This window comes from Oncorhynchus kisutch, linkage group LG24 (assembly GCF_002021735.2).
Source record: "Oncorhynchus kisutch isolate 150728-3 linkage group LG24, Okis_V2, whole genome shotgun sequence".
Lineage (NCBI taxonomy): Eukaryota > Metazoa > Chordata > Actinopteri > Salmoniformes > Salmonidae > Oncorhynchus > Oncorhynchus kisutch.
Genome location: NC_034197.2, coordinates 15,622,817 through 15,650,011, shown reverse-complemented (window position 1 = coordinate 15,650,011; position 27,195 = coordinate 15,622,817). Strand labels below are relative to the sequence as shown.

At 43.4% G+C, this 27,195-nt stretch overlaps 1 protein-coding gene across 22 annotated transcripts in view; it reads right to left on the bottom strand.

Moving 5' to 3' along the window:
• Positions 1-3,765: 3,765 nt before the first annotated feature.
• LOC109869428 (rap1 GTPase-activating protein 1-like) overlaps positions 3,766-27,195 on the bottom strand; it is a 108,959-nt gene continuing 85,529 nt past the window's right edge. For 5 of the 22 annotated variants that reach the window (XM_031803913.1, XM_031803899.1, XM_031803903.1 and 2 more), the window contains 22 exons: positions 26,009-26,044; positions 24,376-24,423; positions 23,956-23,994; positions 23,601-23,792; positions 21,798-21,901; positions 20,967-21,045; positions 20,791-20,844; positions 20,593-20,676; positions 19,120-19,220; positions 18,871-19,000; positions 18,271-18,426; positions 18,078-18,149; positions 17,879-17,965; positions 17,548-17,685; positions 13,468-13,545; positions 12,151-12,260; positions 11,850-11,969; positions 7,562-7,700; positions 7,361-7,472; positions 6,968-7,047; positions 6,664-6,711; positions 3,766-6,443 (listed from right to left, as the gene is read on the bottom strand). In XM_031803913.1, the coding sequence (XP_031659773.1) occupies positions 6,703-6,711; positions 6,968-7,047; positions 7,361-7,472; positions 7,562-7,700; positions 11,850-11,969; positions 12,151-12,260; positions 13,468-13,545; positions 17,548-17,685; positions 17,879-17,965; positions 18,078-18,149; positions 18,271-18,426; positions 18,871-19,000; positions 19,120-19,220; positions 20,593-20,676; positions 20,791-20,844; positions 20,967-21,045; positions 21,798-21,901; positions 23,601-23,792; positions 23,956-23,994; positions 24,376-24,423; positions 26,009-26,026 (1,950 nt within the window). In that variant the 5' untranslated portion in view covers positions 26,027-26,044 and the 3' untranslated portion in view covers positions 3,766-6,443; positions 6,664-6,702. Of the gene's footprint in view, positions 6,444-6,663; positions 6,712-6,967; positions 7,048-7,360; positions 7,473-7,561; positions 7,701-11,849; positions 11,970-12,150; positions 12,261-13,467; positions 13,546-15,265; positions 15,397-17,547; positions 17,686-17,878; positions 17,966-18,077; positions 18,150-18,270; positions 18,427-18,870; positions 19,001-19,119; positions 19,221-20,592; positions 20,677-20,790; positions 20,845-20,966; positions 21,046-21,797; positions 21,902-23,600; positions 23,793-23,955; positions 23,995-24,375; positions 24,424-26,008; positions 26,045-27,195 lie in introns of all 22 variants that reach the window. The other 17 variants (XR_004205265.1, XR_004205262.1, XM_031803902.1 and 14 more) reach the window with 14 other exon arrangements.

The window sequence follows — 27,195 nt, the reverse complement described above, 5'->3', positions numbered from 1 at the left end:
TATTTGAAAATACACGGTATATATTTGGTTTATTATGGTAACCCTGAACAAAGGCGTTATGACCTAAATAAGTTCAATAACTTATTTCGTATAATTCGGCCTCTTGTAGGATTGTCTAAAATCTCATTCTAGAAGGAGGGAGGCATGTTCTGATGGGAAGCATCTGCTGTTGCTAGCCCTAATTCTGACTTGTGCTCTGTTACCCGTTACACTGATTTCTGCTCCCGTAAAATCCTGGGTTTTCTGCACGTTAACACTAGAAGCGTATTACTTAAAATTGATCAATTGAAAGTGTGGGTTCACAGCTCCAATCCAGATGTGTCGGTCATTACTGAGACGTGGTGAAGGAAGAGTGTTTTGAATACTGATGTTAACCTTTCTGGTTATAACATTTTCAGCAAGACAGATCTTCCAAAGGTGGGAGAGTGGCAATCTTTACCAAGGATCACCTCCAGTGCTCTATTGTCTCCACCAAGTCTGCCCCCAAACAATTAGATTTTCTGGTTTTAAGTATTAAACTTTAATAGCTCTTTGTTGACTGTTGCTGGGTGCTATCATCCTCCATCAGCACCGGTCTGTACCCTACCTGCCCTAAAGCTCTCTCCTGACCCCTTACACCAAGTCTGAATTTGTCCTGCTAGGTGACCTAAACTGGGACATGCTTAAACCACCTGACCAAGTTCTAAAGCAATGGGACTCCCTAAATCTTTCTCAGATTATTACCAATCCCACAATGTATGACTCCAAACACCCAGAAAAGGCTACTCTTCTTGATGTTATCCTCACAAATAATCCTGATAGGTATCAGTCTGGTGTTTTCTGTAATGACCTTAGTGATCACTGTTTTACAGCCTGTGTTCGTAATGGCTGCTCAGTGAAATGACGTGTCCTGATTTGTCATAGACGCTTGCTAAAAAACTTTAATGAGCAAGCCTTCCTTCATGAACTGGCCTCTGTAAAATGGTAAAAAATCAGCTTTATCCCCTCTGTCGAAGACCTTCTTTTTTGATATTTTCATTGGTATTGTTAACAAACACGCCCCCATAAGGAAAATGAGAATTAAAAACAGGTTCAGCCCCTGGTTCTACTGTGATCTTGCAGAGTTACTCCACCTCAAGAATTGCATTTGGCGAAGGCTCGGCACACGCAAACTCAGGCTGACTGGCTCTCGTTCAGGACAATGAGAAATAAGTGCACTCAGGCTATCCGGAAGGCAAGTTAGTTACTTTAAGGAGCAGTACTCTCTCTGTGGGTCTAACCCCAAGATGTTCTGGAAAACGGTTAAAGACCTGGAGAATAAACCCTCCTCCTCACAGCTGCCCATGTCCCTTAAAGTTGATGATGTGGTTGTTACTGACAAGATACACATGGCTGAGCTCTTTAATCACCACTTCCTTAAGTCAGAAATCTTATTTGGCTCAGCCATGCCTCCTTGCCCGTCCAACATCTCCCACCCCTTCTAATGCGACTACCGGTATCCCCGATGATTCTCCCTTTTTTTCCCCTCCCCCGCTACAAAGTTTCTCCCTTCAGGCAGCCACTGAGTCCGAGATGCTAGAGGAGCTCCTGAAACTTGACCCCCAAAAAACATCTGGGCCAGATGGTTTAGACCCTTTCTTCTTTAAGGTTGCTGCCCCTATCATCGCCAAGCTTATCTCCAACCTTTTAAACCTGTCTCTCCTTTCTGGGGAGGTTCCCATTGCTTGGAAGGCAGCCACAGTTTGTCCTTTATTTAATGGGGGAGATCAAGCTGATCCTAACTGTTCTATTTTGCCCTGTTTATCAAAAGTGTTGGAACAATTTGTGTATTGTATTCTCTCTGGAATGCAATCTGGTTTCCGCTCAGGGTATGGATGTGTCACTGCAACCTTAAAGGTCCTCAATGATCTCACCATTGCCCTTGATTCTAAGCAATGTTGTGCTGCTATTTTTATTGACTAGGCCAAAGCTTTTGATATGGTAGACCATTCCATTCTTGTGGGCTGGCTAGGGAATATTGGTGTCTCTGAGGGGTCTTTGGCCTGGTTTGCTAACTACGTCTCTCAAAGAGTGCAGTGTATAAAGTCAGAAAATCTGCTGTCTCAGCCATTGCCTGTCACCAAGGAAATTTCAATCCTAGGCCCCATGCTCTTCTCAATTTACATCAACAACATAGCTCAGGCAGTAGGAAGTTCTCTCAACCTGTCTGTATGCTACGTCTTGCTTGTCCTATGTTGCTCTGTCTGTATGCTATGTCTTGCTTGTCCTATGTTGCTATGTCTTGCTTGTTCTATGTTGCTATTGTCTATATTGTAATTGTTTTTAATAACCTGCCCAGGGACTGCGGTTGAAAATTAGCCGGTTGGCTAAAACCGGCACTTTTACTGAAATGTTGATTAATGTGCACTGTCCCTGTAAAAATAAAAATAAACTCAAACCACTTATATGCACATGATACCGTCTTATACTCAGCTGCCCCCTCCACGGATTTTGTGTTAAATGCTCTTCAACAAAGCTTTCTTAGTGTCCAACAAGCTTTCTCTACCTTTAACCTTGTTCTGAACACCTCCAAAACAAAGGTCATCTGGTTTGGTAAGAAGAATGCCCCTCTCCCCACCTGTGTGATTACTACCTCTGAGGGTTTAGAGCTTGACATAGTCACCTCATACAAGTACTTGGGAGTATGGCTAGACGGTACACTGTCCTTCTCTCAGCACATATCAAAGCTGCAGGCTAATGTTAAATCTAGACTTGGTTTCCTCTATCGTAATCGCTCCTCTTTCACCCCAGCTGCCAAACTAACCCTGAAATCAGCAGGTAAGGGTGCTCTCGAGCGGCTAAATGTTCTTTACCATTCGGTCATCAGATTTGCCACCAATGCTCCTTATAGGACACATCACTGCACTCTATACTCCTCTGTAAACTTGTAATCTCTGTATACCGGTGTCAAGACCCACTGGTTGATGCTTATTTATAAAACCCTCTTAGGCCTTACTCCCCAATATCTGAGATATCTACTGCAGCCCTCATCCTCCACATACAACACCCATTCTGCCAGTCACATTCTGTTAAAGGTCCCCAAAGCACACGCATCCCTGGATCGCTCCTCTTTTCAGTTCGCTGCAGCTAGCGACTGGAACGAGCTGCAGAAAACGCTCATACTGGACAGTTTTATCTCAATCTCCTCATTCAAAGACTCAATCATGTACACTCTTACTGACAGTTGTGGCTGCCCTGTGTGGTGTTGTTGTCTCTACCTTATTGCCCTTTGTGCTGTTGTCTGTGCCCAATAAAGTTTGTACCATGTTTTGTGCTGCTACCATGTTGTGTTGCTACCATGTTGTTGTCATGTTGTGTTGCTACCGTGCTGTGTTGCCATGTGTTGCTGCCTTGCTATGTTGTTGTCTTAGGTCTCTCTTTAAGTTGTGTTGTGTTGCCTCTCTTGTCGTGATGTGTGTTTTGTCCTATACATGTTATTTATGTATTTTCATCCCAGGAAGTCTTTTGCCTTTTGGTAGGCCGTCATTGTAAATAATAATTTGTTCTTAACTGACTTGCCTAGTTAAATAAAGGTTAATTAATTCATTAAAGAAATAAACAAAGAAATGGAACGGAAAACCAGGTCATGGCTAGAAGGGATCCAGCTTTTGTCAAATGAACGTAACATTTTCATTTGACCAAAGCTGGATCCATTCTAGCCATGACCATAAAACCTTTATAAACAGACAACTTTAGGATAGAGTAGTGAGTTAAACCTAATAAAATCCTCTGCAGAAAACTCAGTAAGACATCTGAATGAATCCAGGCTCTTTATTTCATATTTTGGCTATATTTACAAATGAAGGAAAACATATTTACAAGTTCATTTCTTACAGGAATGCACTAATAAAACAGAACACCAATACAATCTGTTGAATAGATCACACTGAAGCAGTGTTCATACATTTTCTAAATTATTTATAATTTCAATTCCAGTAACTTGATGTGACAGTGCGGCATTGTGCTTTACTAGATCCCCATCACTAATGTGACTATCCCATAAAGCACAGCAGCTCACATAAAACAATTTAAAAAACAATATAAGTAACACCACTAGAGGGCACCATCACTCTGTTGAGTTATTGGAAATGTAGGTTTTTCTGTCTACACAGGACTAATGTGAAGACCCGAAGAGAATAGTCTAACATAAAGACATAGGTAAGGTTAGAAGTTGAGAGTAGTACCAGCATATAATTTATATTTGTAAAAAACTGCATCCGTCTCAGTCCTTTTCACGCATTGATACCATTTCTTCCCCCCTTGATGATGATGAGTTACTGACTCAATCATATTTTATGCTGATCTGGTACATGTGGCACAGTTATGTAAGAGGAGATGAGGAGAGAAGCCTCAACGTTTACAGCGCTCTACTTTTAGAGACTGGTGGTGGTTAGCCACATCAAATAACTTATTTATAGGACATTCCTTCAACGGTTTCATTCAGTTCAGGAAAATGCTAAAGAGGTAAACAGTAGGCAACACACTTTTCATTGTTTAACTGTCACAAAGGTTATGATGGCGTGTGGAACCGTGTTGTTGCCAGGATAAACCAAAATACCAAAAGGAGGAATGGCATCTTTCTTTAAGTCATCTTTAAACAGGGATCTAGGGCAAGAGGTGAATGTGTACAGTAACATTATTCACAAACTAAAGATCTAAGAATAAAATCATATCCAAAAGGCAGTTGAATATAAAAGCTATCAGGGCAATTTTAGTTCGATATATACAGTATCTGTTCAATATCTGTTCTACATTCAAACTCTTTAGCTTAGATACCTTTCCTCACACATTTGTCAGCTCTGTCATGACAATGAGTTGTTCCCTTTTATTGAGCAGACAGTGTGGGATATAGTTTTAGTTTATTTTAAAACATACTTTTCAAATTGTACATGCCACACACTGTGTTCATTTGGCAGTGCTCAACAGAAGAAACAGAGTTTTATGTAAATGTAGAATGTAGAACTGTAGAACCCCCATCATGATTTTCACAAAAATAAATGTCACTGCCAGGTTACATTAGATTTGGCGTGGAGGGTAGGATTATACTGTATAACATGCACAAACTGTAGTATTCATCTCTGTACATCTCTCCCATAATATACTAGAAATATATCAACAGCAAATATACTGTATAATACAGTAATCCCCCATCCCCAAATAAATAAATAAATACAAACATATTTTTCCGCGGTTACCGATGGCAACACTTCGGCTGCAGGATTTGTAATGTAGATTAGACCGGCAAACTAGCTGATTGGATGGACTACTACAGTACGTTATTCAATTCAGTTATGAATTACCCCTGTAGTCATCAACACATCTCTACATACCTGACCTCAGTAACCTGCTTGATACACAACAAAATAGACAACTATTTCTGTGGACAGAAAGTGCGAATCTAAAGTTGCCTGTTTTAGGTTACAATTACACAAAACGAGGTGGTTCCCAATAATAATAAATTGGTAGCAGTTAGCAATGAGCATCTTGTGTGCAAAAACAGTGTGATCATATAACATATCCTCTGAAACCATGCACTGTCCAATTACGGTCTGCTTCTGACCATGTTGATAAGGGTATAAATTAGTAATGAAGCTATAGAAAAACTGTATTTTAAAGGTTCACGGCTACATTTCCATTATTTCTTGTTAGATGTCCATCTTCATTTTCATTTGCAGTATGAGCAGGTGAGGCTTGAAGTGCATTGTCTATTGTGATGACAATATCCCAGTTATTGTATATTGAGAAGAAAATATTCACTCTGTCAGAGCAACTGTTTTTGGCTGTACAGTTCTATACAGTAAGTTACAGCTATGGCTAATAGACACATTACAATCACTTAACCTGAAAAATCACTTACACATTAAACTGTATTCGACATAACCAATAATGGACATTTAATTCAAATGCACACATCTTTGTTGTTGGATATTTGGTATTTGAGATTGAATGGGTTCAATCAAATTGTCACTATAATGTACAATCCATATGACAACACCAACATGCCCCTAACAAAGTCTCTGGCAGAATTCAATGGCACTGTGGCCACACTGTGTGATCTGCATGGCTATATACAGTAGGCCTCATTAAAACTGAACCACAGGTACCATTTGTTCACTGGGACAAATAAACCTATTTACTTAATGGGTAACAAAAAGAGTGCTTGTGAAACACAAAGCCAGGCAGAAGATGTGTGTACAGACAGACAGGTGAGGGAGGGAGCAGAAATAACCAACACCGAGGAAAAGGACTTCCTCCCCTGGCATGCCAGCCGCCGCCCACGCCACCGCCGGGGCTTCTGGGAAGGGGGTGGTCTGGCCTCACTGACCAGCAGGCTGGCCAGGGTCCACCTCCTCATCGTCGTCATTGGTTGCGGCGAAAGCCTGCGCTCCTCTCATCTCCCAGAAGGATTGTGTCTTATGGGAATGCTTTAGGGACAGGAGACATCAGACTCTTACTAAAGGCTGACAGCAAAATATAGAAATACATGTGAAAACATCATACAATGTTTTATGAGAATAAGCAATGCAGGCCTTGTTCCTTCTTTGGAGTAACCTTTCAAATATCATCGACAAACTTGTTCTATGTGCACTTATGGGTACTTATTGGAGAGAGAGAGACTCAAGACAGTATGAAGAAAGTGCTAACCTGCAGATGGACATCCAGGAAACAATCAGGTGGGAGAGGCTAACAGTTCTGGACAGGAAGGGCACACAGACAGAGATGCATAAAGAGGGCAAGGAAGAGTTACACAACAACAGCGGTAGCCACAGCACACAGCACTGATAGAACAGCAGATCAACTACAGTACAACTGCTTCAGAAGTACAACGACATCAGAAGTTACAATACCAATGCATACAGCACATAACAGAAGAATCATTCATGCAAAGGCTGAGAGCACACATCCATTTAAAGTGTCAGGCCCCGACTCGGGATGGAGGATTTCTTACCGATGAGGACTGGTGATCCTGTGGCCGGTCCAGTTTGATACGGATATCTGACCCTTTACCCCCATCAGGTTTACCAGGACCTGGGTAATAAAACACACGACCTGAATAGTGAAACTCCAGGATCAGGCTGCCCTATGTGAGACATATAGCCTTCTCTGATACAACACGGCTATAAATCAGATATTCCTACATCATCAAACTGCCGAATGTTGACCTTAATTTAACCAGGTAGGTCATTTGTTTGGATCTATTAGGAAGACCTTCTCTTTTATAAACACGTCCTGGCAAGCAACTGTAATTGACTATCCTCATATGTACCTTATGCCCTCTTTTATGTATATCCTCAATCTCCACCTTGCCCCCTAGTCCCCAGGGCCCTCTCTCTCCTCTCACCTGGCGAGCAGCCTCGGCTGGTGGTGCTTGTGCTGCTCATACTGTCCTCCAGCCATGTGCTGTAGGTTAACGAGTCCCGCTTGTGGGGCGTCCCCGCTGAAGACAGGCTCTCCTGGGGAACACATACATGCTGGCAGTTAGATGCATGGCAAAACACATACAAACATTGGCATACACACACACACACACAGGCACACTCACCATGCCAGTGTCGTAGTCCTCCATGGCCTCTGTCTCATTCTCCTCCACCACACTGGCGAAGCTGCTGGCATTGGAGGAGGAGCGGGAAAGGTCGTGACCCTCAGGGATAGACTGGGCCCTGTTGTTACAAAGAGCAAACCTACACCCTGAGTCAGCCTGCAACACTATGACAGGACCATGACTGGGTTATTGATACACCAATAGGACTACACAATGAGTTACACATACACTGTCTAGAGAAGATGTACATATTTGATTGGCACAATGTACGACAGACATGTTTTCTGTTTGATCCCGCAGTATTCTTAAAGTTTGTGAATTTTGCAGCAAAACCGTATTTATTTTCAAATATTAGTTTGGTGAACCCTTTCCATAATACCCAAGACCCGGAGACTAGCACTTTACCTGAGGGTGCGGCTTTGTCTGGTGGAGCTGAAATTAACATTCTCGAGGCCATCAAGCTACTAACGTTGCACTCGGAGTTAGTTGAAATGAAAACAGAGGTAGCTGCTACGATTGAGGTTCGAATACAAGAGGTTTCTGATACTTTAAAAGCATATTTAACTATCCTGCGAAACGAGACGGTGTTAGCTATCACATCACTCAAAACAACAACAGAGTTGCACACTATGACGATTGCAGCACTGGAGACCTCCACTACCAGTGTCTCTGACCTGACTACCAACCTGGAGGCTGACGTGAAACGCCTGACTGCGGATCTGAAAAAGGTACAGGAGAGCTGTGTGAGCTTAGAAGGATTTTCTCCTGGCAGTAACCCGGAGACTGGTATCAGTCCCAGAGTCAGCGGAAATGCCTCGCGCCACGGATTTCGTCTCCGGGCTGCTGAAAGAGGTTCTCACCATGGATGAGAAGCCCCTGATTGATCGTGCCCACTGGTCACTGCGGCCAAAGCCCCGGGATGGTGAGAGGCCCTGTGACATCATTCTTTCCATGAGAAGATGGAGATTCTCTGACGAGCCCGCAATACCACTCTGAGCTTCTCTATCTACCAGGACTACTCCCCCACTGTGTCCAGGCAGCGCACAACTTTTAGGCCAAACAACTACTACGGGACCATCCAGGTGTGAAGTACAGACTGCGATTCCCGGCCCGTCTATGGCTTTCTCATGATGGTAAAAACTACACCTTTCGATTCTCCACAGGAGGCTATGGCTCACATTCAACGTCACATCAAGAAGTCTTGAATATGCTCATAGATCAGAAACTGTTGTTCGCTAACTGTTGATAGTAAGTAAGTAGCCCACCTGTGGTATTCTTATGTTTAGTTATACCTGGACTATTCCTGTATAGTTTGGGAGTTGACGAACCCACTCAGGTTTATTTGATGTGATTTAATATTTTGGTCCAGTGTGCTTGGGTTTATGTAATTCCTTTGTTTCCATGCGGTCTCATTGACAGTTGAGTTAGTTTATGGACGGATGGGGGGGGGGGGGGGGGGGGTTGAATTGTTTAGTTCTAATGCTGTCTTCTTTTTAGTTTCTTTTTCAGTCATTTTTACAAGTATCTTACACTGTACATTATTACTCTGAGACAAGTTATCCTGGGGCTTTTGGGTATTCATTGCTTTTCCACTCTACGCTCTAATGGCAGGGTTGTATAACGGAAATGCTCAGGGTGGGCAAAATAATACCATCAAGTACATTTCGTGGAACATCAAAGGGGCTAACAACCCTGTGAAACGTAAGAGGGAGCTGACACATTTAAAGGGTTTGAAGGCACATTTTGCATTTCTACAAGAGACTGGTGAGCAATGTAGGATTCACATGGACTGGGTTGGTCAAGTGTTCCACTCTAACTTTCATAGTAAATCAAGAGGTACTGACATTTTGGATGATAAATGTACTCCCTTTGTAGCTTCTGAGGTTATTCCTGATCCTAAGGGACGATACGTCATAGTAACTGCTAAACAGTTTTCAACCCTTCTGGTTTTGGCTAGTGTTTATGCCCCAATGGTGATGATACAAGTTTATTTTCTACCTTTTTATCTGCTATACCCAATTTAGATTCCCATGCGTTGATTTTAGGGGGGGGGGGGGGGGGATTTCAACTGTACAATATCCCCAGTTCTTGACAAGTTCTCATGAAGAACTACATGCCCATCTAAATGTGCCCTACTTGTTCAATCTTTTCTGCAGAAATATGCTGTGTGTGAGGCCTAGCGTTTCCTACACCCTACAGATAGACAGAATTATTTTTTTCTCATGTTCATCAAACATACTTCTGCACTGATTACTTATTTTTGGACAAAACACTTCTGCCTACATTTCTGAGGTGTACTTATGAGAGTATTGTTATTTCTGCCCATTCACCATTACTGCTTGAGCTAGAGTTACCGCAGTAAACTCCTATGTGTTATCGATGGTGTCGTAACTCCATTTTACTCTCAGATAAGGAGTTTGTCCATTTGATTTCTGCTGAAAACCCCAGGTATGTCCTGCTCTTCTATATGGGAGTCCCTCAAAGCATACCTACGTGGCCAAATGATTTATTTTACAGCCAAGAAAAACAAAGCTCACTCTCAGCGGCTTCGAGATGTGAGCGAAGCCAAGGCTACATTGGATGTATGCTACAGATCCTTCCTATGACCTATATAAAGAACACCAGCTACTCCAATCTGGATTTGACAAGGTCTCTACCAGAAGCTGAACAATAACTTTAAATTTTTCTCTGATATATATGGCACCGTAATAGAGCCGTCTCCCCTTACAGCCCTTTTTGAAGTACTGCCTATAGGTACCCCCCTGTCAAGAATTCAGTCAGTGTTGCTCTTACAACTCTTTTAGCTAGACGGCTAATACTACAGAACTGGAAGATGGCAGCTCCCCCATCTTATTAATATTGGGTGGGAGATGTGTTGTGCTCTCTGAATTTATTTATTTTTCAATTCAATACACGTGGAAACTCCAAACTGTTTAATGATGCTTGGGCTTCATTCCGGTCTTACTTTGAACAGTCCACCCTCAGATGGCATTCTTATTAAAACAAAAACAAGTCTGTATTTGACCCCCCTGTGACTTACTGGTTGGAGGAGCATTTCTTTGTGTTTTTTGGGGGGAGGACATTGAGGTTGGTGATGTGCCTATTGATTCTTATTGAACGTGACTTATGCATGCCTTATTCCTCTTGCCCTGTCAGAGCCTAAAATGTGAGCTTGTATTTCCCTGTTTTTTAATATGTTTACACTTACCTTGTATAAAAAATAAAAAAAACTTGGAAACTTTAATTTTGGTCCAGTGGATGGTCAGTCTATGGCCATTACTGTCTGTGAGTGTGAGTGGTTGCATTACTCCACCCCTAATACGCTGCTGGAAATCTGTCCTTTGGTCTGGAGTCCAAATTGCAGATGTTTGGTTCCAACCGCCGTGTCTTTGTGTGACGGGGTGGGTGAACAGATGATCTCTGCATGTGTATTTCCCACCGTAAAGCATGGAGGAGGTGGTGTTATGGTGTGGGGGTGCTTTGCTGGTGACAATGTCTGTGGTTTAACCAGCATGGCTACCACAGTATTCTGCAGCGATACGCCATCCCATCTGGTTTGGGCTTAGTGGGAGTATCATTTGTTTTTCAACAGGACAATGACCCAACACACCTCCAGGCTGTGGAAGGGCTATTTTACCAATAAGGAGAGTGATGGAGTGCTGCATCAGATGACCTGGCCTCCACAATCCCCCAAACTTCAACAAAATTGAGATGGTTTGGGATGAGTTGGACCGCAGAGTGAAGGAAAAACAGCCAATAAGTGCTCAGCATGTGTGGGAACTCCTTCAAGACTATTGGAAAAGCATTCGGAAAAGCAAGCCGGTTTAGAGAATGCCAAGAGTGTGCAAAGCTCTCATGAAGGCAAAGGGTGGCTATTTGAAGAATCTCAAATCTAAAATATATTTGCATTTGTTTAACACTTTTTTGGTTATTACATGACTCCATATGTGTTATTCCATAGTTTTAATGTCTTCACTATTATTCTACAATGTAGCAAATAAAAATAAAGAAAACCCTTGAATGAGTAGGTGTTCTAAAACTTTTGACCGGTAGCGTAATTATTTCTTATTTTTCTGGTTTTCAAATGATTTATATTGTTTATTGTGTTGTCTTATTATGTGTGTAAAACTGAAAAAACTGAGTTTAAAAAATGATGTACATATTTGAGGTTTCTTTGGGGTACCTAAATCACATTGTCCTGGTGATGTTGAACTTTTATGTTGATATGACGATGACATTTTAATGTGAATGATCATATTGGCCTATATCTGTGATTGCATCTACTCACATGTTCTTTGTGGTGAGCACCTCTGGTGAGCTCTGATTGGAGGAGTTCTCAGACTTGGGGTCCTGAGTCGCGTGGCCACTGTCAGGTGTCTTCTGTGTGCCAGGTAAACACTCCCTGCTGCTGAGGGGGGAGGGAACAATGCTGAATAAGAAGGGCAGGAGGGTACATACCAACAAAGCGACAGGGCATTGGACACAAATACAGGGGCGTGGTATCAGGGAGAAACATAGAGGCATAGTCACTAACATATCAACATCATGTTTACAATAGTCACGTCTCTGAGTTCTGAGTTCACACTGACATTTTCTCGTGGACTTCCTGGATGTTCTCGATGCCGATGGCACTGCTGCGCCTGGAGCTGAAGGGACCAGACTTCTTCCTGGTTGGACTCTTCCCAGGGATGATCAGAGACTGATAGGGCAGGGGTAAGAAAAACCAGTAAGAACCATGACATCCCTTCTATCACAATAACAGCCTATCAATAGCCCAACATGGCATCTGTGTCTACTGTTAACGGCTAAGCTTATTGCACCATTATGAGCTGTTCCTTTTTCTGTTAATGCTATTATGTTAGGTGCTATTATATATATCATCACTTGTATTTTCAAAATGCCGTAGCTTTTAAGGTACAGGATCATCGTTGAACTAAATAGTGAGAGTATAGGCCATCTACACAGGAAGAATACAAGAGAGTTCATGATTATTATCAGACTACAGAGTAATGGTACTTGGAGTTGAAGCTAACACAGATAAGACGTTAGAATATTAGGTTTAGCGTCAAGCCCCAGTGTGACTCAACTAGACTAGTGAGAGCAGAGCAGAGCATGAGATGAAAGATGGATTCTAGCACTCCAGGGCTTACCACTAAAATGTGCTTTCTGACTGAACGCTTTGTTCACTCAATCTCCCTTTGTAAGCTTTCAAAATAAGGACTTGAAAAATAGCTTTTATCTAATGTGAGCTTCAAAGAGCTTGAGGATCATTTCAGTTCTTTTTTATTTTGGGGGGGGGGGGGGGGGGGGGTTCTCTAAACCATAAATATTCATAGCTTTAAACAAATGGAGAATTAGCTAAACCAGAATTACATGTTGAGCGATACGTGTGGAGAGTACAGAGGGGGAACACACAATACAATGTAACGTCAAAACAAGGAAATATGCAAGACAACACAGACCAGTGAGGTGAGGGCCAAGGGGAGGTGCTACAGCATCAAACTGACCACTTGTCTTTTATGGAGTGATACAAAACCTTATTTGTGCTAGCGTCGTGTCTTCATCTGATGTTACGTGGATCAAAGACTAATGTAAAGTGTGTGATGGAGTTCAAACAGTTGAAAGAGACCAGAAACTTCACTTGTTTCGGTAAAACTATAGCTTAAAAATACTGTATGTGGACAATACTTTATAGATGCAATCTCCCGCTAAGAACGTCATACATTTCATTAGACGAGGAGTCGTCCTTTTGCATTGATGGAGTGTTTGCCCTGGAATCCTAATGTTATGGTTCACTGATCAACCACAGGAAAAGTGTTTGGTCACGATGCGGTGGAGTCAAGTCGAGAAAAAAGAGACAGAGGGGAAGAGTAGTAAGGAGGAAGTAGATATAATTAGATATGAACCTCTTCTACTGTTCCTATCCCTATGGCACTGCCTCGACGGCCATATTTACTGGGACTTTTCCCTGGGACAAGCAATGACTGAGTCAGAGAGAGAGAGAGAGAGAGAGAGAGAGAGAGAGAGAGAGGGAGAGAGAGAGAGAGGGAGAGAGAAAGAGAGAGCGGGAGAGAGAGCGGGAGAGAGAGCGGGAGAAAGAGCGGGAGAAAGAGAGAGCGGAGAGAGAGCGGGAGAGAGAGCGGGAGAAGAGAGAGAGTGAAAGAGAGAGCGGGAGAGAGAGAGAGACGGAGAGAGAGCGGGAGAGAGAGCGGGAGAAAGAGAGAGCAAGAGAGAGAGCGGGAGAGAGAGCGGAGAGAGAGAGAGAGAAAGAGAGAGCGTAGGAGAGAGAGAGAGGAGAGAGAGAGACAGAGAGAGAGCGAGAGAGAGAGGAGAGAAGGAGAGACACGAGAGAGAGACCGAGAGAGAGAGAGAGAGAGAGAAGAGAGAGAGAGAGAGAACAGAAAGAGAGAGAGAGAGAGAGAGAGAGAGATCAGAGAGAGAGACAGCGAGAGAGAGAGAGAGAGAGAGACAGAGAGAGAGAAGAGAGAGAGGTAGAGAGAGAGAGAGAGAGCAGAGAGAGTAGAGAGAGAGAGAGAGAGAGAGAGAGAGAGAGAGAGAAGAAAGAAAGGGGAGATAAATAAACACATGATACCTTCATGCAGCAAGTTATGTTAATAAAACCAAATACATTAAAGCACATGTTCCAGCTGGAGGTTAAAAATCAAAGCGCAGTAATAAAGCAGAGAAAGAGACTCTGGGCACCGTGGGTGCGACACAGGCAGTGAAACGAAGAGAAGAACAGAAAGGAAGAAGAGGATAGAAGAACACAACAGTACATAGGTTACAGGGTCAGAGAGTACAGCAGACAGGAACATGAAGAAAGCCTCCAGTGCTGTCACATACATGTTTGAAAAGCACTTGTTGTTTGTGTTACGCTTTGAATGATCAATAAGTCATATTGGGTATCATTGAGCCTGTCCTTTTGATGTGAAATCTTGGACTAACATTTGTGTGGCTTCAAGAGGCTATATACAGTAGACAATGATCTTGTGAGTGAACAAATTAGCTTCCTCTTAGATTTGTTATAGGGGTGTTATAATGAATAAAATAATATCCTACACTTCATTAACAAAGTCAGTGTCAGTCATATACTACACCCCAAATATACAGAATTTCACATACATTATTGAAACAATCATAAACCAGAAACCCCCCCTTTGACAATGCCACTGTCGTGTCAGACATATCATTCAATCTGTCTGACAAATGCCTCAGAAATACTCACCATGTACGCACTAAAACATCACGTACACACTACATACTCCCCTTGAACTCTTATCACAAGCAGGCGTGTTCTCGATATAAACATCACAGAGCATCAAGCAGAAGCTGGAGCTGGCATGTACACAGAGCACACAGTGCAGGGAGCGTTTCAGATGCAATGCAGAGGCAGGAGATTTTTTTAAATGAAAACAATTTTAGAATGCATTCAATGTTAAAAGCACCTTTGATCCAAGGTAACTCACCGGACTACAAATGTCAACGCAAGGCTCAGTTGTGAGTGTCTGGTAACTCTAGCTTATAGAGGTTGTGTGAGTGAAGACGTATCTATTTCTATTGTGTGAGAGGTTAGTGAGTTAGGCAGGCGTGTGAAGAGGCAAGGAATGGGCTCTATCAAGGGTTTCTCAGGGAAGGGAGAGAGAGCGCCGCTCATCTCACTCAAGACCAGAGCTGTCAGTGGGACTGTTACTTTAGTGTACTTACTATCCCTGGGAATTTGGGACTCTCAGGTGGGTTGTGGGTAAAGTTGACGCTGAGACTAGTGGAGACTGTGAGTGGCTTCTTGAAATTGAGACCCATGGCATCCATAGACTGGCTTCTGCTGCGATCACCCGCTACAGAGACAGATGAGGAGGAGACACGTTGAGCTGGGTCTAACACTGACTCTAACTAAACATAACCACTTGCAGGAGAGAGAGAGACAAGGGAGGAGACACGTTGAGCTGGGTCTAACACTGAACTCTAACTAACTAAACACTTCAGAGAGAGAGAGAGACGAAGTGAGCAGAGGAGAGAGGAGAGAGAGAGAGAGCAGATCGAGAGAAGAGAGAGAGAGAGGAGAGAGAAGAGAGAGAGAGAGAGAGAGAGAGAGAGAGAGAGAGAGAGGAGAAGAGAGAGAGAGAGAGAGAGAGAGAGAAGAGAGAGAGAGAGAGAGAGAGAGAGAGAGAGAGAGAGAGAGAGAGAGATGGAGACAGAGGAGAGAGAGGACGAAGATGAGAGAGAGAGAGAGAGGAGAGAGAGAGAGAGAGAGAGAGAGAGAGAGAGAGAGAGAGAGAGAGAGGATGACGAGAGCAGAGAGAGAGAGGAGAGAGAGAGAGACGAGAGAGAGAGAGAGATGAGGGAGGAGAGAGAGGGAGAGAGAGAGAGAAGGAGGAGGACACGTTGAGCTGGGTCTAACACTGACTCTAACTAACCACTTCAGAGAGAGAGTGAGTGAGTGAGTGACGTGAGTGACGTGAGTATGAGTGAGATGAGAGAGAGAGAGAGAGGAGACACGTTGAGCTGGGTCTAACACTGACTCTAACTAACTAACTAACCACTTCAGAGAGAGACAGATGAGGAGGAGACACGTTTGAGCTGGATCTAACACTGACTCTAACTAACTAACCAACCACTTCAGAGAGAGAGAGACAAGGAGGAGACACGTTGAGCTGGATCTAACACTGACTCTAACTAACTAACCACTTCAGAGAGAGAGAGAGAGAGGAGAGAGAGAGAGAGACAAGGAGGAGACACGTGGAGCTGGGTCTAACACTGACTCTAACTAACTAACCACTTCAGAGAGAGAGAGACAAGGAGGAGACACGTTGAGCTGGGTCTAACATTGACTCTAACTAACTAACTAACCACTTCAGAGAGAGAGAGAGAGAGAGAGAGAGAGAGAGAGAGAGAGACAAGGAGGAGACACGTTGAGCTGAGTCTAACACTGACTCTAACTAACTAACCACTTCAGAGAGTGAGAGACAAGGAGGAGACACGTTGAGCTGGGTCTAACACTGACTCTAACTAACTAACCACTTCAGAGAGAGAGAGAGAGAGAGACAATGAGGAGACACATTGAGCTGGGTCTAACACTGACTCTAACCCTAACTAACCACCTCAGTCAGAGTGAGAGTCTAAACCCCACCACTACAAGCTACAGAAACATAGCGAGGAGAAAGACACTGGAACTACAAGACCCATAACCCAGTAAGTTCCCATCCAGCACTAAGGTAGTTGCAAAGAGAAACACTAAGCCTGGGGCTGAGTCAGTGTGGGTGGGCGGGTGGGAAGAGAAGGCGGGGCTGTAGAGCAGTGAGGGAGATATCTGCCTGCTTATTTGTCCACACTAAACACCAGTTGGAGAGCATCCAAAACCAATGAACCCAGAATAGCCCTGTAGAAGAGACCTGGCTTGAGGTAGAGACAGAGAAGCAGAGATAGAGCATCTGATTGAGAGAGAGAGATACACGAGTGTATGCCCATTGTCAGAACTAGTATTGAATGTATCTGGAAGGGTGAAACAGAGAAGGAGATAAAGCCAGCATTGTCACAAACACAGGACATGCTGCAGAAAGAACACACTACAACAGATGAAGCCTGACATTGAGAAGCTGGTGAGCCATTCATTCAGTAAGCCCACAGAACAGAGCAGCAGAGCACAGAGACAGAGCGGTTCCCCAGACAGACTAATGGAGATTGATCAAGCATTTTACTCCAGTGTCCTGGATTATTTATGGACACCACCAGACAGACAACAACCTGTACAACCAAGAGGGAACAGCAGAGAAATAGTGAAACAACTGTCACTATAAGATAGGAAAGGTTCTCTGTTTTAGTTTCACATTCAATTCAAACTGATTTGAGCCTGCATTATGTGCATCTATAAGTGTATAACTATTGTCACAAGTGATATATTCAGGAACAAGTGTCGATGTGTAAAAACACATTAGTCAGTGTATCCTACGCCTACTGCCCCAAGCCTTTTCCCAGCTGTGCCAGGTTACCTTAAAGGACTCAAAGAAGCCCCCTCCTCCGGACCCGTTCTCCAGCTTATCCTCATCTCCTCCCAGACCCATCATGGCCTGGCTGTTGATGTGTAACTCCTCATACAGCGTCTCCAGCAAGGCGGACCGCGTCCGCTCCTGATCACACACACATAACCACACATGCACACGCACACACACACACCTAGTTAAAGTGACAAATTCCCAGAAAAGCATTCACAGATGATATGTAATGGTAGGTGTCATATCTTGGCAGAAAAACACTGAAAACACTGTCTGCCAAAAAAAACTGTCTGACATTGAAAACCATGACAGAAGGAGAATAACTCGCCTCCAGTTTGGCAAATTTCTCAGCTTTGCAGCAGGCATACTCAGCATTGATGAGCTTAGTGAAGAGGAACTCTTGGAATTCTGGACCCTGGGGTAAAAGAGGAAATGGACTGAATGACAGACAAGATGATGGAGGAGGGAGAAAACACTGAAGCTGACCGAAGGCCACCGGAGTTGGGATTGTAGTTGGACCAACTCACTTTTCTAAAGACAGCCGGGTCTGGCAGGGGAGGTCCAAAGAAAGGTACGTCATCTCGCGCTGTCACTGACACCTAACAGGTGACAATCACATGTGTCATGAATGGTGATAATGTGTGTGTGGTATGATAGTTTGGTGGGCGACATGAGACAGTCGATGTGTTTATTAGTGAAGATCATGGACGGATACAGCACCTTGTACAGTACGTTGTCAGTACAGGCGTTCTCCACCTGCACCACTACGTAGGCATGGAGGAAGTTGGAGGCGATCATATCTGGTACGAAGGGTGTACTCTCCTCCTGGAACACTATGGCCACAATGTCGTTCCCTATGTGCCTCTTCCTCTGCAACTGCAACACAACACAGCAACTTGTTTATAAAACTCTGCATTCAGATCACATGCAATGGTCAAGAACACGTCTGTCTGTCTGTCTATCTGTCAGGACAAGCGAACACCTGGGGAAAGGTTGCTGCTCCACCATATCAACTTGGACAAAAGCTCTGATTGGCTTTACTCTCAATCGGCTGCTCCCACTGCAGCTGGGGGCTCTGATTACACATTGCATGTGTTCTTCCTGTTAACTTACGGTGTTTGTTTGTACAGACAGGCTTAAGACATTGTTTGTGTATGAGTCCTGATAAGGTGTCTGTCTGTGTTTGAGTTGTGACACTTGCCCTGATGATCGAAGACATCATGTAAAACGTGATCCACGACAGAAACTCAGTGTGATGATGACAGTCTGCATCAAATGTATAGAGCAGGAGAGGTAGAGCAGGGGAGGCTGGTATAGTACCTGTTGTGTGTCCCCCTCGGTATAAGGCAGCTTGGTGGACACATGAAACATGATCTCCTTGTTGCGGTAGTTGTGGTAGACGGACTCAGAGCCTGTCTGGCCGTGGGTCACATCCAACCCACCACGAAACCTAGACCGATAGATAGGACCATTCAGTGAAACCTGCCTCTTTCTCCAATACACTGTTCAGGATATCCATACAAGATCCTGGTCGTTTGATATTGAATGAGTATATTAACAAGTTCTTACCCTTTAAAGTCATGCAGCTCGACCTTCTCCCCCAGAAACTCTAGGAATTCAACAAAGGCAGGACTTTCGGCACTGTTTCCAAACAACTCTACTTCTGATGTCTGCAAACAAGGATTTTGTCGAAATTACCGGTAGTCATACATTTGAAGAAAAACACTGCCATTGACCAAAGCACTATGAGGATTACATAACGCATTGTCATGTCATATATATGAAGGTCTCGTGATGACATACTTGAGAAGACGTACGTTATTTGCTGTACTGTGAATACTATCATTATCACGGCTAATACAAAACTAGAATAATGAGGGAATAACAGTAACACTTTTGTCCCTGATCCCAGAATACACAGAAAATAGGAAGCTGGATAAAAATATATCTATACTTCGGGATCCATCAACAAACATCAAGACAAAACACTGTCAACAACACTTGCATTAGAACATCTATAGTGGCGCCTGACGGAAGCACCCTTAGCATCCATCAACATAACGCCTGATTAGCATTGGGCTTAACTACAAAGGTACAGTACAGTGAGCATGGTCAATCATAATGTCACACCGTTCTCATTTAACACGGTTCGATCTCTAAGGTGCCTGGAGGAAGGAAGACCAAGCTTTCAATAAACGTATAGAGGATGAGAATATCATGCGCTGAGGGTTAGTTTATCACTCCTGGCTGTCAACTACACAGCGCCGTGAGAGATGAGGAGAGGCCCTTCACTTTGACGGACGAGAGAAAGTGCTTTTGTCTCTCTAGTGAGTTTGTTTGTGCTGTGACTAGAGTGGCTCTGTGTGTGTGCACACATCTATGAGTGCGGTTGAGAGGGACCTCTCAGACCTTTGTGCATGTTTGTTTGCCCTCCCTCCCTCTCTCTCTCCCTCCCTCCGTTGCTTTTCTATGTGTATTCAATCCCCAGTGTTTCTCCTGCATGTTAATGTCTCTCTGGGTTCCGAGGAGATGGTTATTGAGGCCCCTGGAGCCCCTGTGAGATGGAGCCTATATCTGCTGAGTGTGGTCCTCTGCTTTAGAGTTTAAAGGTCAAGGATGTGGAGCTCCACTCCCCAGGCCCAATGAAAAGATACAAGGAACCTCTATTGAGGCTCCAGTACCTTATCAGTAAACAATAGTGTTGTGATTGTAATGAGAAGGAATACTGAAGAGAAACATACAGTTGACTTAGGATTTGAGAGACTATGTGAATGTAATGGGGGAGGAGGATAAGCATTAAAGGGAAGCTCCACGAAAAACAGATTTTTTTAATTAGTCCACTGTTGATACAGTCACAAAATGTTGCATAATCACCCTTTAAGCATATTCATTTTCTTATGAGAATTGCAAGAGAGGGTACTCATTATAATGAATTCACGTCAGGACTCGGTCAGTACTTGAGTTCGGCCTGATGATGATTTGATGTGCTCTGTATTTAGTGTTACCAATAGTTTTAACTGGTCTTGATGTATCAAGGCTCACCTGTCCAAACTTCTGGTAGATGACTCCAAACTTGAAGTTGTTGCTAATGACATGTTCATCAAAAGTGACGATGAGTCTTGAAGCCTGTTGACAGATCACAGATTGAATGAATAGTCAGCATCAGACGTTAACTATCCATGTAAAAGGTTCTGTTGTTAAATATCTCAGAAGTAGAACACTTCAAAAAACAAGGCTTACTTTTGGGTAAAGGGCAGGAAAAAAGCGATCCACATTCACTTCTTCACAGACAAGCTGTCAAAAAGAAGACACATGAAATCACGGACGCTTTCATCAAGTGTCATTATGATACTATTATGACACTTTTCAACTTTTGCACATGTGTTTTGATAAACTGTTCCTAACCATGCTCTCACCTTGGCCATCTGCACCACATTAGGGAACTCCGTGAGACAGGATATGGGGATCACATCATGATAGGTCTTCAGCTTGGTCCTGGTGATGACAATCATAACAACATGTTCTTACGATGATCATAGTGATGCAACACTTCTGTCCCTGCGTCCGTATCCCTCCACCCACTCACTGACCTAAATAGTCCATCTGTCACATCATGCGGATGAGGAAATGACAGTGTGGTGTTTTCACTCTCCCTGGCTTCATGACTCCTATGATAAGACTATCAGTTGGAGAATGGGATTATCACCACACCAGGGAACAACTTATATAAACACTGGAAGTGAATGGAAATTCTCATTTGAGCAACTTTCCATTGATTAAAGCAGAGCTACAACTGTAGAGATACAGACTTCTGTAAACAGAATCAGTATGTTTACAGTCTAGTACTGTATGTATACACAGTGTCCTGATAAAGGAGAACATAGGGATGGAAGGGGAGGAGCTGAGAGGGATGAGAGCCAGCAGAGAGAAGGATGTGATGATGATGATGATGCTGCTGGTGGTGATGGTGGTGATGATGATGGTGGTGGTGGTAGTGGTGATTGTGATGGTGATGATGATGGTGATGGTGATGATGGTGATTGTGATGGTGTTGATGATTGTGGTGGTGATTGTGATGATGATGATGGTGGTGGTGGTGGTGATTGTGATGGTGATGATGATGGTGGTGATTGTGATGGTGATGATGATGGTGATGATGGTGATGATGATGGTGATGGTTGTGGTGATTGTGATGGTGATGATGATGGTGGTGATGGTTGTGGTGGTGGAGGCTAAGGTTGTTTTACCTGAGCATGAGGCGAAGGTGTTCCTGGTCTCCGATCTCGTCATACTTCAGGGAGAACACCAGATGTCCCAGAGCTCCGTCCACTGAGTAGTAATTAAAGTGCTCCTGGTGACGCAGCACAAGCATACAGTCAGCCGAAGAGACCACTTTCTCTCTCAAATTGCACACACAGGCGAGATTACGCACGCACGCATGCACACACGCACACACACACACTTGTAATTAGTTAATTCATTAACAGTAGGCCTTCTGTGCCAGGCAACTGCTGCTATTCCATTCAGAATCTTTCCTCACCTCTATGAGCAGACTAGATTTATTTCCTATTACTGTGGCTGGTGTAAAACATGTGGCAAAGCCTAATGCATCTTCATTAGCACCCGTCCCTGAAGTGTCAACCGGCACGATGAGTTGCTCTTATTAGGTTACCAGGTGGGATTGTTCTAACACTCATTCACTTTCATTACTGTAATGAATAGGAAGGGACATTGATTGTAAAACACTTATGGATGTAAAACAGTCATCACCACCCTGGATGGTTCCGACCTTGAATATGTGGACATCTATAAGTACCTAGGTGTCTGGCTAGACTGTAAACTCTCCTTCCAGACTCATATCAAACATCTCCAAACGAAAATCAAATCAAGAGTCGGATTTCTATTCCGCAACAAAGCCTCCTTCACTCAAACCGCCAAACTTACCCTAGTAAAACTGACTATCCTACCGATCCTCGACTTTGGCGATGTCATCTACAAAATTGCTTCCAACACTCTACTCGGCAAACTGGATGCAGTTTATCACAGTGCCATCCGTTTTGTCACTAAAGCACCTTATACCACCCACCACTGCGACTTGTATGCTCTAGTCGGCTGGCCCTCGCTACATATTCGTCGCCAGACCCACTGGCTCCAGGTCATCTACAAGTCCATGCTAGGTACAGCTCCGCCTTATCTCAGTTCACTGGTCACGATGGCAACACCCATCCGTAGCACGCGCTCCAGCAGGTGTATCTCACTGATCATCCCTAAAGCCAACACCTCATTTGGCCACCTTTCGTTCCAGTACTCTGCTGCCTGTGACTGGAACGAATTGCAAAAATCGCTGAAGTTGGAGACTTTTATCTCCCTCACCAACTTCAAACATCTGCTATCTGAGCAGCTAACTGATCGCTGCAGCTGTACATAGTCTATTGGTAAATAGCCCACCCTTTTTCACCTACCTCATCCCCATACTGTTTTTATTTATTTACTTTTCTGCTCTTTTGCACACCAATATCTCTACCTGTACATGACCATCTGATCATTTATCACTCCAGTGTTAATCTGCAAAATTGTAATTATTCGCCTACCTCCTCATGCCTTTTTGCACACAATGTATATAGACTCCCCTTTTTTTTCTACTGTGTTATTGATTTGCTAATTGTTTACTCCATGTGTAACTCTGTGTTGTCTGTTCACACTGCTATGCTTTATCTTGGCCAGGTCGCAGTTGCAAATGAGAACTTGTTCTCAACTAGCCTACCTGGTTAAATAAAGGTGAAATAAAAATAAATAAATAAATAAAAATGGTCTCTCCATACTAGTAGAATGCCCTTTGGGCTACAAAACGTTGTATGAAAGGTGCTCTACAAATGTTTTGTACCCACATAGCCTTTTTCATTCATTTACAGCCACGGTGCTTGTTTTTGTCATATTATTGTGGGGGCAGTTGGAAGTGATTGGAAGGACAGGAGGGATGAAGGAGGAGACAAAGTACAGAAATGCTGAAACGAAAACTCCTTCACAACAGTCCCAGTGTTCAGCCTCACCTTGCCCAGAAAGTGCTTCCTGTAGATCTTGGCGGTGGAGTTACTCTCCAGCTTGTTGCGTGTGGTGGGGGACAGAGGCTGGATCTGGTCTGGGTCAGTACTATCACTCAGCTCATGGTTGTTCCCCTCGATCCAGTAACCCCCAAACTGAGGTAGCAGAATCAGGGGGAACCCGCTCTTTCTCTCTAACACCTGGTTCACAACATGGAGATGAGCACAGAGAGGTTGGGGGCTTTTTGGCCAAGCAGTGTGATAGTGTTTTCTAATGAATTCTGAAATATCAACCATGAAGCACAAATACCCCAAATCCATGTTACTGGTGAAATGACTGCATTGAAGTTGAGTCTGTACATACCTCATGGACACTGGGGTAAGGAATGTAGTCCTCCTCAGTCTGCAGAGAGAACAACACAGACACACCAAGTCAGACATTTCCTCTCAGTAGGCTTCAGTGATACTACTAATTGAATGATGTGATGCTGTGTGACCATTAAATCCAAGCCAAAGTGCCTATCAGCTTTGATACAGACAATGAGGCTGCAGGGATGTGATGATTATATTACTCTGTAACATTTATTATATCCTTATAACCATGTTAGTGTATACATTATTAGATATAGAGGGCTGCTAGATTTGAGCATTTGGAGTGCTGTGAACTGTAAGCATGGACAACATTTTTCTCTTGTCAGCAGTCAGATACAGAGAGATATGAGGAGCAGTGAGACAATGGAGGTACTGTGTGACAGTGTGAGAGAGGTCTTGAGAGCCAGCATACTTTGAGTGGGGGAGGAAAGGTGCATCGCTGCTCCTCCATTCTGTTGCCCTGAGAGAGAGAGAGAGAGAGAGAGAGAGAGAGAGAGAGAGAAAGAGAGAGAGAGAAAGAGAGAGAGAGAGAAAGAGAGAAAGAGAGAAAGAGAGAGAGAGAGAAAGAGAGAGAGAAAGAGAGAAAGAGAGAGAGAGAGAAAGAGAGAGAGAGAGAGAGAGAGAGAGAAAGAGAGAGAGAAAGAGAGAAAGAGAGAGAAAGAGAGAAAGAGAGAGAGAGAGAGAGAGAGAGAGAGAAAGAGAGAGAGAGAGAGAGAGAGAGAAAGAAAGAGCAAGGGAGAGAGGAGAAGAGAATGCTAGTTACACATGATAGCGGATGTTACAGTCCAAACAAACCCAGGTCATCAGAGGTCCAGAGGCGTTCATCATTATTACTGATTCACAACCATGTCGTACATCTTATCTGACAGATTAGTTACATTGGAATCCACAGTTCCAGAGGGAGTAACAAAGTACAGGGAGGACTAATCATATTATCAACAGACTAAGAGGTAACACAGCCATCCATGTGTGTAATACAGAAAGCGGGCAAAAGAGCAAAGGGATGCAGAGTGGGGAGTTGGAGAGAGATAGAGAGATAGAGAGATAGGTAGGGAGATGCATAGAATTAATTCATATGTGAAAAGAACAGCCAGTTAACCTGAAAGACAAAGGCCTGGATGCAGTAATAAGACCTTTGGGACTGTGTCACTTATAAAGGCTTGGCATACGGACAGCATGGGGCCTGAATACCCCTAAAACACAAGTGGAGTGTTTGTTCCTCAGTCCATGAGTGTGTACAGATACTGGCTACAGACATGTGGGTAAAGGACTGACCATGTGAGGGCTGTGAGTCTGTCTGATATGATGGAGCTGATAGGTGCTGCTGTCTGTTTGATTTGCTGTCTGAGATAGAGGAGAGGACGGATTCCTGGAGCACTTGGCAAACAAACTGATTATCTTCTGTTCAAAGACATGCCTTTACACAAAACTATGTCAACATAGAGCATAAAAACCCATTTTCTTCAAGTCCAAATATTTGGTTTCCTTTTCTCATAATAATCCTGAAGTAAAACATCATAAATAGAGAAAGATGAACACCATATATTAATGTTGATGCTGTTACAGTAAGTACTATAAAGTAATCTGTTAAAGTTCAAATGTACTTTCAGACAGTGTAAAAAGGACACCCTTTTCCCCAATGTTTAGTAGTGTATCAAACACGGTCTTGTGTTGCAGTAGCGCAAAGGCTATCATGTTACCTATAATCCACTATTTTGGGTAGGGAGGATGGTAATGGCTTTCAAAGGACAGAGGGTTACCAGGTGTTCTTTAAAAGAAAGATAATTAGCAGCACGGGAGGCTGGGTATAAGTCTCATAAGAGTGTCTGTCCAGACATATCACCCCTGACATCTTTAGTCTAACACCGTCTTACCCAGCCCTGCTGACCCTGAGTACAGAGGTAAGACAAGCCAATGTTACTGAAATGCAAAGCCAACAGAGCATCTCATAGATACTCAATGCACTGGTTAGTGACACTGCCTTGCTTGGAAAGTTTAGGTTAGATTTTTTAAAAAGCAACAAAAATAAATCCAATATACCTTACCTGCATCTTCTCAATCATTTCAAATAAATCTGTGGTCTGGAGAGAGGAGAAAGTGGACATGAATTAAACTCTATGATAGTTGCTGTATCAGTGTTAGAGAGGGACATGTCCCAATGTCTGAATACTGACTGTGTGAACTCTGGCCTATAACATATGCTTTCCTAGCACCGTCACCCAATTAATTTGTTATGCATTAGTTCTCCACGGCATTACACACCTGGTCCTGTTGAAACACACACTCGACTAATAGTTTTTTTTCCCCTCAGAAGTGAGACTCCTCTTTTACTGGAATATTCCTTTTAAAAAGGTGTTTACATCCCAGAGAGCAACACATACGTAAAATCACCAGCGTGGTACTCATGGTGGTACTCATCAGTAAAGGGCCCCATCTCACAGAGAGAGTCAGTCCAAGCCACACCTTTCTCCCATTGATGATGACACCAGTTAAGATGATGTTCCATGACAATAACAACAAGAACATGACACTCTACTGTATGTCTGAGATTTACTGTATTGCCAAGAGGTACAGTATATTGTCTGACACAAAAAGCTTCTTAGACAGCATGCCTGTCATGTTGTCATGTTGGGTTGTAAAACCTATACGTTAGGAGTCGGTCTGCATCATGCTCGCTCGCTCGGTCTGCATCAGTTTGGGCAGGTTGCCAGTACACCATTCATCAACATCAAGAAAACTACAGATTGGAAAATGCAGCATCTTCCGTGTACTGTATGATACAGTCACATGTTATGTAGGACTACAACGTCCCAGTGGAATTGAGTCATCCTCCACTTCTTATCAACACTTTTACTGGACTTTCTGACAGATTCCACCTGTGTGAACTAATCCACCCCTCCCTGGTTGAAGCTGACCGTGTTCCATAGTCAACACTGACTGACCTGTTTTTCCAAACTAAAGCATGCTCATCCATGTTTCAACTGACTAACCACAATGTATCTCCATGTAACATTATTCCCCTCGCCATGTCGCATGCTGAGCAGTTCGGACAAGTTGCATTCGATGTATTTTAAATTGTAGCGTTGATTAAGGTTGTTACTCAGTATCTAAAGAGTATGATAATTCCAGTCTCAAATGTGTTGTTTGTCAAAAGAAGCTGTCCAGCCAAAAGGTACACTCCCTCAAGGCTGACCAAACTGTTTGTGTACAGTACTACATGGTCTGAGTGTTC